At 39.9% G+C, this 12,796-nt stretch overlaps 1 protein-coding gene across 6 annotated transcripts in view; it reads left to right on the forward strand.

Moving 5' to 3' along the window:
- Positions 1–12,796, forward strand: part of caskin1 (CASK interacting protein 1) — a 137,394-nt gene that overhangs the window by 96,345 nt on the left and 28,253 nt on the right. For 4 of the 6 annotated variants that reach the window (XM_085453172.1, XM_085453173.1, XM_085453175.1 and 1 more), the window contains exon 11: positions 3,717–3,962. The exons of the other annotated variants lie outside the window; for them this stretch is intronic. In XM_085453172.1, coding sequence (XP_085309298.1) covers positions 3,717–3,962 — 246 coding nt within the window. The remainder of the gene's footprint in view (positions 1–3,716; positions 3,963–12,796) is intronic. 6 annotated transcript variants of the gene reach the window in all.

Consider the following 12,796-nt stretch of genomic DNA (forward strand, 5'->3'; position numbering starts at 1 on the left):
ACAGTATGACTAACATTTAGAAAATAGACTTTTTTTATTCAGTGTGGCCTGAAATGAGTGAAAAGCGTTTGCACCGAATCTTTCCAGCCCAAAAGCTACGTCCATGTTTTACATGTCTGTGGTTGCAGCTTACCCTCACCTCTTAATGTTGACAGGAAAATATAAATAAAACCAAAGCTAAACATTTATGTACTTTTAGTTGCGTACATGAAAGGACTAATTTGACATAAAAATGTCTGCCTTTACATGGGAAACGATAATATTAAGGTGCTGCTCCTAGCATGCAGATAGCTTAGCTTAGCTTAGCACAAGTGGCTTAATGGAGCTCAGAAATGTGTGCTTATGTATTTTATATAAGGAGTTACCCTGTTGTTTCTCACCAAATGCTATAAAAGTAGCATTAGGTGAGAAAACTGACAACATGTCGTATTTGTATGCCGATTAGCTTAACTTTAGCAAGACTGAAAACAGCTAGCCTGGCTTTGATCAGAGGTAAGAAAATCTCCCTAATAGCACCTTTAAAGCTTAACATTTAGCACGCTAGATCTGATTTTATAAAAAAGTATAAACATGTTTTAGTTTAAACCTTTTTTCAGGGTTTAAGATGAAACTACTGGCTGTTGTCTTCTAACCCTCTGCATGAATAGACATTCCCCCAAAGTATCAAACATTTATTTGTTTAGCATGTAAACTTTCATTGCTTGGTGCGCCCCTCCATCTTAATCAGCTTTTATTCACCTGGATGAAACGTACACAACATATTCAGACCCATCCTGTCATCTCGGTGTGACTGAGCAGCCACAGAGAGGCTCAGATGTTTTTAATTGTTTGTCGTGTTGGTCCCTATAGGTCTGGTAGTTCTGTTTACCAGTATATGTCTTCTTGTCTTAGTCTGTATGAGTGTCTCTCTAATTGTTGCTCACCACTGACAGCCGTTACCTGTTGTCTGTTCATGCTCATCACGTCCTCCTCTGATTACCTTTGCACACTGCATTACCACCTCGGCACTATTGTGGCATCACCCATCCTTTCATACACTAAATCATGCAGCAGCTGTACGTCGCCTTATACTGTATACGGCAGCTGTATGCAGTGCAGAAACAGCTGGAATGCTCCCACTTGGCTTGCAGAGCCAGACTGACTAATCACTGCTACCGCTCATCCGCGCATACACAGATACACACTGTGCAGCATCAGCAGCAGCTGTTCTAACAGGAAGTTTCATTTACTCAGCTGTTTTTCATCAATTTTTAATTATTCTTTTCTCTCAGTCAGTTCCCTCTCCATGTTATATTGCTCTCATCTGCTCTTTTATTCCCGCTAACAGGGAAGCAGCAGCAAAACCTTTCAGAGACAACCGTTCATAATTTGTCCTAAATGTTGTAATAACGCTCGTGCATTTAAGCGTTTAGTTTCAGTGTAGAGTGACCAATCACAAAAACAGAACAAACTTTAGCAGCTAGCTTGTGAAAGAATGTCTAGGCAATTATCTAGTTATAAATATTATAGATATATTAGCTATAAATGTTTTGCAGGTTTGTTAAGTCAGCGTTGTTGTGCTAGTGTTGTGCTGCTGCTACTACTAGCAATACATTATATAGAATTATAGACTTCAGTAAAATGTGGAAGGCATCAAAACTACCAATGAACACATTTGGAATTAAACACAAAAGTGTAAAATAACTCAAAACGTGCTTTAAATTTTAGATTCTTCAAAGTAGCCACTCTTTGCTTTGATTACTGCTTTGCACACTCTTGGCCTTCTCTCAATGAGCTTCACGAAGTCGTGACCTGAAATGGTTTTGCAACATTCTTGAAGGAGTTCCCAGAGATGCTGAGCACTCGATGGCTCTTTTGCCTTCACTCTGAGGTCCATCTCATTCCAAACCATCTCCACTGGTTTTAGGTCAGGTGACTGTGGAGGCCAGGGCATCTGGCTAGCACTCCATTACTCTCCTTTTTGGTCAAACAGCACTGGAGGTGTGTTTGGGGTCATTGTACTGTTGAAAAATAAACGATGGTCCAACTAAACGCAACCCGGATGGAATGGTACACCACACCTCCATCCTCCGTTCAGCTTTTCTGCTGAACGGCAGGTGGAACCAAAGATCTCTAATTTGGACTCATCAGACCAAAGCACAGATGGTCTAATGTCCACTCCTTGTGTTTCTCTGCCCAAAACAAATCTCTTCTTCTTGTTGCTTTTCCTTAGCCGTGGTTTCTTAGCAGCTATTTGACCATAAAGGCCTGATTCATGCTCCTCTAAACATGTAGAGATGAGTCTGCTACTGGAGCTCTGTGTGGCATTCATCTGGGCTCTAATCTGAGGCGCTGTTAACTTGCGATTTCTGCGGCTGGTGGCTTGGATGAGTTTATCCACAGCAGCAGAGGCGATTCTTGGTCTTCCTTTCGTGTCCTCATGTGAACCAGTTTCATTGTAGCACTTGATGGTTTTTGCTGCTGCACTTGGGGACACGTTCAAAGTTTGAGCAATGTTATGGACTGACTGACCTTCAGTTCTTAAAGTAATGATGGACTGTCGTTTCTCTTTACTTAGCTGATTGGTTCTTGCCATAATATGAATTCTAACAGTTGTCAAATAGGGCTGTCAGCTGCGTACCAACCTGACCTCTGTGCAACACAACTGATGGTCCCAGCCTCATTAAGAAGGCAAGAAACTCCACAAATAAACTCTGACAAGGCACACCTGTGAAGTGAAAACCATTTCAGGTGACTACACCATGAAGGTCAGTGACAGAAGGCCAAGGGTTTGCAGCGCTGTCAACAAAGCAAAGGGTGGCTACTTATCCAGCCGGTACTAAAGCTAGGAGTCATCAATGCTACATTTTATTGTTTGGTTACAACTGGCTAATGACTTGCAACAAAGTAGCAAATTTAAAGTGAAAATAATACACAAAATACTAATACAACAAAAGTGAAATACATTTTAAGTATGCACCTGTAAGGAATAAAATATATTGAATGGCCAATTATGTTGTTAGCTCGCACACTAGAGAGAGGACAGTCCTAACATCGCATCAGGTTAGCATCAGGTTAGCATGTGTTCAGCTAGCTTCATTACTAAAGTGCTATCTCTGGTTCAGAACGTCTTCTTTCCATATTCTAAAAGTTGTTATTATGTTAACATGAAAAATAAAATGCTATTCCAACAAAAGTATGCAGCTGCTGTCGTAAGATGCTACACAGCCTCTCCACAATGGTTGATACAAACAAGATATTTATATTCATTTGCTCCTCTGTGCTGAGGCAGGTCTCTACCACCAACATTTACTAAAACTGGCACATGTGAGTGAAAGACCTACATGTTACGTAGAAGTAACACTTGTAGCTAATAACATGCAACAGAACATATTTGCTGTTTTGCACAGTACCACTGCTTGATTCAAGTGCAAGTTTATTATCAGCCCCTCAGCCCATTTCCACTTTCACGGCAGCGCTCCGTTCATTTCATTCCACTGATGCTCACAGCTGTTTGTCATTCACTGCATCTACTACATCAGCTTTGTCCTTCATTCCCCTCTTCCTCTTGGTTTGAGTTCTAACTTCAGTCCTTGTTTTTAATTTTCCTTTTTTTTCTTCCCTTTTTTCTTACATGTAATTCTCTGTCTTGTCGTTTGTTTGTCACGTGGTGGTGGCTCACTGTTGGCTGGTTGTGTGTGTGTTTTCCGTGTGTCGTCACGGTGGGTGTTATCTAGGTTTGGCCAGCACAGTCATTTGCACTCAACAGTTTCAAAAGATACCGCTGGTTGCCCCGGCGACGGTTGCCCCTGCCAACGCAGTAGTCAACGGCAACGACACCACGTTCCATCAGATCCATATCCTGCCTCCACCGCCTCCTCCTCCACCACATTCCCATCAGCCACTGCTTCCACTTTTCACTTCCTTTGGCTATAACAGGTCACCCGTGACAAGCCCACAGGGAGACACACCTGCTGCCCCAGGTACACGGCCCCTTTCTCATTATTATTATTGTTATTATTATTATCATTATTATTATGTTTATTATTATGTTTATTATTATGAAAGCTTTAAGGGATGCTTTCCTTATGTTTTATGAACTAATTGCAAGTTTAAAAAAATCTGATCGGCTATGTAAGATTCAAATTGGCATTTTTCCTGTTACGAAGGCATCCATTAAAGTTTTCTGTTATTAAATCATTATCCATGTAGTTTTATGTGTTGCTCATACTGTCTAACTTTTGTTTTTCAATTGTTGCTGTTGTCATTTCCATTACTGAGATCCAGAATCCGCTTTGGGGAAGAAGAGTTTAGACCACCTGATATTTCTGGTGTTATTATTTCAGTTGGCTCTGTGGACAGAGATCAAACCGTGCAGGGAAATAGTTGCAGACCATTGCACAAAAATATGCAATACATACAGTTACAGGAATGACATTATATGTAAAAAAAAAAAAAAGATTATTAAATAAGAACCATAAAAGTTTAGATAGAGTTTGTCTTTTTTAATCTCCAGCATACATAACAGTCGTTTCAAGTGGGTTAGGTGATAAAACTCAGATGTATATTGTTTTTTCTGTGTTATTTTCCATTATTATCCATGAAATCTATTCCCTCATTACATTCAAATTGCTTTAATATACATTAACCTCTTAACCCTCTGTGGTCAGTTCTAACCCTAGTCCCAACACTAATCCTAACCAGTATGAGAAGTTAACTTTTATTTTTATTATCAGTCAGCAAAAAAAGAAAATAGTCAAACTGACACATGAGAAAACCTATGCACATTTATTTTCCCTATAAGAGACCATTTCACCTTTCTCCTAAATACAGGACAGGGTTAGGGTTAACCTCTGGCAGCTCATCTGGGGTAGTGGGTGGGATTCAGGTTAGGAAATCGAACAGTGTTTAGGAGAAAAATCATAATGCATAATATAACATAATAATAAGAAAGTGAATATGCAAGACTTCATTTGAAAGGTACCAGCTTTGAAAGGTACCGGAGGTTTCTTCCTGTTAAAAGGGAGTTTTTCCTTCCCACTGTCGCCAAAGTGCACTCTAATAAGTAAAACATTGGTTCAAATAAAAAAAACATGTTAACGTTTTCCACTAGAATTTTTGAGTTAAGCCAACTTCTGGCAGAATAACATTAATTCAAAGCAATATTTTTGAGTATGGTGAAGTAGCTTTTTTGGCCACAATTAAAAACATTCTTAAGTAAAATTAACTTAATAATTTTCGACTAGAACACAAAAATTTAAGTTGATCCAACGTGAATTTTATGTATAGTGAAGTTACTTTTTGGCCACAAAAGAAACCACATTCTGAGTAACATGAACTTAATAATTGTCAACAAATACACAGGAATTCAAGTTGATCCAAGATTATATTTATGTACGGTGAAGTAACTTTTTGATCAAAATAAAACACATTTATAATTAAAATGAACTTAACTGTCGGCATAAATAGTATTTATGTTGGTCAAATATGATATTTTGGTTACAGTGTAGTAATTTTTTGGTCCCACAGGAGATTCTATAAGGCCATTTACCTGTTTCCCAGCAGGCTAATTCGCTCCAAAATACAACCTTGATCATTTGGCTGTGTCTTATAACCATGACTACCGCGTAGGCAGGCTCATGCAAGGTGGTGCCTGCCCACAAAGAAGTCAAGGTTCTAAGACCTTAGAAACTTGTCGATCACTTTTTTCCCCAAACGAAGGTCAGCCTTAACATGGGCTGTGTGTGCGCTTGTGTCATGACCTTCAGAAAAAAGAAATGGATGTTGTGTGTATTTGTTTGAATGCGGCAGATGTGATGCCAAATACCTGGACATCAGTGATGGGACTCGTACCTGGTGCTCAGAAAGAATAGAAATTCAGACAGATGTATTCAAATGAGTTAGACCCATTTAATTACAATAACAAACATCACAATTCTTTAACGTGCGTGTGAAGTGCAAGATTTGTGGGCTTCAGTTTCCTAGAACACAAATTGCCCGCTGAAACTTAAGGAACTGTGTATTAAAATTGTAATAAAACCTACTACTTGAATCCTCTTTTTTTTTACTTTAACATGTGACAGTGAATCAAAACAAAAGATGACAGGCTGCTATACATTAAATGCATTAATTTAAACATAAAATGAGCAAAGCTTCTTTCATTCAACTTTGTCAGCACTCTTACAAAGTATTCTTGATTCTCTTCCATATTTGACTTTTCACCCTCAAGATTAAGGCCAGCTAAAGAGGGCATTACACAAACTTTAAAACACACCAATACCCTCAGAACACAGGTCATGGGAGAAATTAAACGCATTCCTTAAAAATGTGCAAATAACAGCATTTAAGACACGGCAAAACATTAACTCAGAAGACTTAAGAACAGCGCTTTAAAATTTAGTAAAACACAATGAAGTAGTGCCAGAAATGCAGGAATAAGGTTTTTGTGAAACTCACTCACGAATGGTCTATCAAGTCTGCTCTAGAAAATACCAAACTTAAGATTCATTACTTTAGAGCTGGCTTTTTGTCCATCAAGCTCAAGGTATAGCTTTTGAAATACCTCAAAGGTAAATTTCAGCTGCTTGGGATAGGTAAGGTTCAGAGCGTAGATTACTCCCATCATCAAAGCACAGGATCTGGCAACATCAATCCTCTCCAGGATCTTGGATCCCTCAACGATGATGGTTGGAGGCCCATCACCAATGATAGCAATCTTCATGATTTGCATTGCAAGGTCTGCGTTGAGCTCCTCCTCATCCTTGTAGGAGAAATTAAATGTTAGGATGTATAAAATACATAGCTCAAGCACTTCAGGATGACGTGCATAAGGGAATGAACTACTACAGGTAGGAAAATAAGCCAAAACAGGTTGTCTTTTGTGTTTTTCAGTGATTTTACTTTGTCATTCTGTAATTTTTAAAAGCTAAATTAAACCATAATCCAACATTTAAAATAAAAAATGTCTTGTTTTTCACAGTTTTGTTTTTCCACTTTGAAAAGAAAATCTAATAAATCATTTTTAAGGGTTATTCCACTTCTAAGTGAAATTTTATCTATTGCCATATTGCCACAGTTAGAAAGTGAGAAACAAGCCTTTTGTAAACAGCACACTAATTCTCCTGATCCGGAAGCAATCCATTTGCTTTAGCAGAGCACAAACAATGGAAGTGAATAGCAGGTGCTAGCATGTTGTGTGCAAAAGTGAAAAAATAAATAAAAAAATGACTAACAAAAATGAAAACAGTAATGAAAACAAATATTTCTTGGGAGCTCAGTAATCATGTTCACGGCAAATGAAAAGTGCAAAAGTAACACGGAAGATTTGCAGAAGCTGATTTAGACTTGAGACTACATTGCAGTTACGACAAACACCGCTGTAAACATCCACTACATGGTGCATGGATATAACGCAACAGTTGGAAAAGCCTCCAGCTTCCATAAACAAACACACACAGCCACTACTATACAAGCATGGTAAGCTGCAGTAACAATGGATGGGTCTTTGATTTGTTGAAGAAATATTGCACAAATAGCATGTTGGTTTATAGACACTGGTCGGCAGTGGCTTCAACTGCTGTGTTATAACCATGTGGAGGCTTACAGCAGTGCTTTGTCGTAATGTAGTCCAAAGTCTAAATCGGCTCCTGAAAATCCTTCATGTCAATTCATACTTTTCATTTGCAGTCAGCATGATTGTTGAGCTCCCCAGGAATACTTGGTATCATTATTGAGTGATTTTAATCACTTTTGCACACAAAATGCTAGTACCTGCCATTCACATCCATTGTTTATGCTCTGCTAAAGCTGCTGCCAGATCAGGAAAATGACTGCGCTGGCTACAAAATTTTTTATCCTGTGTGTTTATGTTGCACCTTATCACGGAAACAGGTTTCTATTCAGCAAATTATGTTCAATGACAATGGCAATAAACATCTTCGGATTGTAATTCTGAAATGCTTTTTTCTCACTTATACATGGCAATAGACATATCTTCACTTAGGGTTGGAATGTCCCTTAACTCATTCAGTGCCAGCCACTCTCAGATTTCATACCCCCCTCAGTTCCAGAGATATTTAGCTTTTTCACTGATTTTGAAGGCTCACAGAATATTTTGTTCTATGACTATGTGAATTCTGAAACCACCATGACAAAAATGAGTCTCTCTTCTTTCAGCAGCAAAAAAAAAATGTTTCTACCTCTGTTATTTAGAAATCTGCAGTAGAAAAGAGAAACTTTCATGACAAAACACCTGTTTCTGGATCAAAAGCGCTTTGTGTAAATAGGTTTTTCTAGCAGATCAGTGACTTTGATGTAAATATTTCGTATTTCAATGATTCATGCAACATCTCAACTAAGTTTTACTACTATGAAGTAAATAAATCACCTGTAAAAATGTACTTTTGGCAGATTATTTTTTGTATAAAAATAGTTGTTTATAGACAATTTCAACATTTGAAAAATATATAAGAAAAAAGCGACTGATTTATGATTCAGAGAGTCTGTGTGTGTGTGTTACTCCTGCATGTGCACAAGTGAGTGCGCGACTTAGTCTGTTCACCCCCCACCCGGCCATCGGTTCATCTATCAACAATTTCTGTGCGTTTTATGCAGCAAATCGTTCATTATTCTGGTCCCTGCTGCCTTCAGAAGTTTCTAACAGGAGATACTGGTCAGATAAATCCGGTTCATGTTCACTGGAATCGCTAGAAAAACCATGACGTCAGGCTGCAGACACCTCAAGCTCGAAATGACGAGCTGGATCAAAAATCGCGCCACAATACTCGTTCTCAGTAGAGCCGACTGTCACGCTGGTGGGATTTTATCCATGTAATCAACTCCACCACCTTCTCAATTCAATAAAAAGCTCAAGAGGCGTCTATGGCACTGAGCGTTCGGATTCATTTTGACGTCTAAAGACGTCTATGGCACTGAATGACTTAAATACTCAACCCTGAACAGAAAATCCAATGAACAAAACACAAAGACCCAACAGGGACATGCATTCAAAACTAAACAAAAAATTAAAAACCAACTCAAGTACTTACGCTGTATTGTTTGAAAAGATCCTCCTCCTTCTCTCCAAGATAGACTATGAGGCAGCGAACAGCAATTTCTCTGCGCTTTTCAACTGTGTTGTGCTGAATGATAGAAAAAAATAGAAGGTGTTCAAAATACTCTTTTTCAGTGAAAAATGTGCCCACATTACAGAACTGGCAACAGAAACTGAGTATTTCAGAGGTTCTCATTGTTGAGTGAGTTGAGTGTTTCCTTGATATGTGTGATTTTAGGCTACCCCATAACTTAAATGAACAAAAACAATCTAGGTAAGGACATGGCAGAGGCTGTACACTGGGGATATGGCGTAACCTATAATGTTTCATCAGCTCTTCCTTAGTGGAGGTTGCAAATTTACAGATTTTGCAAGGCCAATCCATACTTCATGATTCTGAATTACTCAATTCAAGCTTACTTGTTAAAGCTTACTTCAGAAGGTCCCTTGGTATTCGATACCAGGAGAAGATGATGGTTTGAGCCTTTGTCCTGGCAAGAAACACAGCAAAGTAACTGAATATTTCGGTGAGATTCCCACTTTCTTTAGAAGGCTGACCACGTCTTAACTGGAACCCCTAGATCTGCAACGCCAGGACAGTGTATAACACCAGAAAGTTGTGCCTGCACAAAAATACAAAAGATGGTATTTTCAACTTCACCTGTGAGTCTTCAATACAGTGAATAAGTTTCACCTGTCAAAGCTGTGTGAGCTAGAACCAAACATTCAAAACTACATAGACCTGAATACACTGGGTGCTGGAAAGCCTAACGTGGCTTTCCATAGATCAAATATACATAGAGGTGACATGGACTGGGCCAGTCTGTTGGAGCATGTATCCCCACCGACCGCGATCTTGGAGGGGTCTCCACTCGCCCCCAGTGCATGTATTTCTACTGAGGAATGTGTTAACTCAAAAAAATAAATATATATATATATATATATATAGTGTAAAAGCGAAGCTCTCAATTTACCGGTCGATCTACGTCCCTACCCTCACCTATGGCCACGAGCTGTGGGTAGTGACCGAAAGAACGAGATCGCAGATACAAGCGGCAGAAATGAGCTTCCTCCGAAGGGTGGCTGGCCTCTCCCTTAGAGATAGGGTGAGAAGTTCGGCCATCCGGGAGGGGCTCAGAGTAGAGCAGCTGCTGCTCCACATCGAAAGGAGCCAGCTGAGGTGGTTCGGGCATCTGACAAGGATGCCCCCTGGGCGCCTCCTGGGTGAGGTGTTCCAGGCATGTCCCACCGGGAGGAGGCCCCGGGGCAGACCCAGGACACGCTGGAGAGATTATATCTTTCGGCTGGCCTGGGAACGCCTTGGTATCCCCCCGGATAAGCTGGAGGAGGTGGCTGGGGAGAGAGAGGTCTGGGCCTCTTTGCTTAGGCTGCTGCCCCCGCGACCCGGCCCCGGATAAAGCGGATGAAGATGGCTGGATGGATATATATATATATATATATATATATATATATAGTTTTTTTTTTTTTATCAACAAAAGCAAACATAAGGTGTGGCATGACAGGACAGAATCATTTCTGACAGTAAATACGAAAAAAAAAACCCAAACTTTTTTATACACAAGCTACAATGTCAATAATCCCACTTGATCTGTTTTCATTTCATTCTCCAAAACCAAATTGGAATCAATGCTGAGTCAGCAGCTATGGTCATTTTTGTGCACCCTAGTGTTGCAAAAACTGGCATACTACTGAAACCATATGTGGGATTATTGACCTTTCTTGCCTTATCTGTTTGGAAAAATATTTAAACATTTTCCTTATTTACCATGGGTGAATACATTCCTCAGTAGAAAAAATGCACTGGTGGTGAATGGGGACCCAACCAAGATGGCGGCCCGCTATTGATTTTTTTCTTACTTTCAACCTTTATTGAGGCATATCAATGTTACAGCCAGTGCCAATGCACGTCGCCTCTACGTCTCTACAAAACACGGAAAGTACCCAAAAATTAGGGACAGCTAACTAGCCTACCATATGCGGCACAGTGCACTTAAGTCTGGTCTTTTACCTGTGAAAATAGGCCGAGCAGCCGGTGAAGAACCGCTCTTAGCGGTCAACAGACACACCGGACTAATGGCGACTGCACTTCCTGCGCAGAAGCCAATGGGGTTGAACTCCACCCCGTAACGTTACGAAAATTTAGAAGCGTTTCTTAACAATTACTAACATAAAATGCTTCCCTTCAAAAAATAAATTTCACATTTCAAAAATAAAATCACAGTGAACACAACTTAGCTTGGCTAGCTATGTTAGCATAGTAGTTTGCGCCGGGGCTAACAACGTCCGCTATCTTTTAAAAATTATAAGACAATTACAGTGGTCTGCATTAGAGTAACGTCAGTGTTAAATTTTCCAAAAAGAGCCCAACAATTTATGCTATCGCGGAATTAGCTGCTGTGTGTATATTAAAACACACAAACGCGGGGGCAAGCTAAGATGTATGTTATGTATGTTACGTCGTTGTTTTAAAGTAAACTAACAAAATCCAGAGCGACTGCAGATATGTGTAATTTCGCATAAAATTACTCACCGTTCGCGACCAACACAGCTCTTGATAAACCTTGAACACGTGCTGTTGAATATGTCCGCTTGTGTAGAAGAAGGGAACTGTGAGCTGTTTACATGTCATCAAGTTGTATTTTACATCGACAGAACTTAAAATTATATTGTTTTCTGATTAAAAGAAGATTTTAAATTCAGACAAATCACGATTATATATTGAGTAAAGAGGCATAATTTATGTGTCACCCGAACTCAATAAAATAAAAATTTTAATTAGGAAGTCTAACAGTATTTATGAACTTGATTTTTCATTTCACAACAACATATATATGTAAGTAATGACTAAAGATCCCATTAATTACTTTTTAGAGTGTGCTTGCTCATAGGGGGTCATATGATTGTTGGGTTTTTCTCTGTATCTATGAAGCGCCTTGAGGCGACTTATGTTGTGATTTGGCGCTATATAAATAAAATTGAATTGAAAATTGAATTGAATAGTTTCTGAAAGGTTGCCAATATAACGTTTGGCTAAACAAAAAATAGCCTAACCAAGACAACTTGCTGGTAACCAGAGCGCCTCCTGGGTCTGCCTCCTCCCGGTGGGACATGCCTGGAACACCTCACCCAGGAGGCGCCCAGGAGGCATCCTTGTCAGATGCCCGAACCACCTCAGCTGGCTCCTTTCGATGTGGAGCAGCAGCTGCTCTACTCTGAGCCCCTCCCGGATGGCCAAACCTCTCACCCTATCTCTAAGGGAGAGGCCAGCCACCCTTCGGAGGAAGCTCATTTCCGCCGCTTGTATCCGCGATCTCGTTCTTTCGGTCACTACCCACAGCTCGTGGCCATAGGTGAGGGCAGGGACGTAGATCAGCCGGTAAATTGCTTTGCTTTTACACTCAGCTCTCTCTTCACCACCACAGACAGCTACAGCATCCACATCCATCTGTCGATCTCCCGCTCCTTTCTCCCGTCACATGTGAACAAAACCCAGAGATACTTAAACTCTTCCACTTGGGGCAAGAACTCTGAGGTTGACCCTATATTTAAGCAAAACAGTCATTGATGGGACTGATGTAAATATGTGTCAGTTAGAAGGACTGTTATCTTCATCCCTTGAAATGCCAGTACTCTCAGTGAGTTAGGCTTAAATTACTGATTCATTTTGCAGAAAACTATTTTACGTTATTTGGTTGTATTCAGACCTTTTCAGTAAAAACAGCCCAACAGATGAGCAGAAGACAG

Source organism: Copadichromis virginalis, linkage group LG4 (assembly GCF_057382275.1).
Source record: "Copadichromis virginalis isolate Kocher_CV1m ecotype Utaka linkage group LG4, C_Virginalis_male_GT1.1, whole genome shotgun sequence".
Classification (NCBI taxonomy): Eukaryota; Metazoa; Chordata; class Actinopteri; order Cichliformes; family Cichlidae; genus Copadichromis; species Copadichromis virginalis.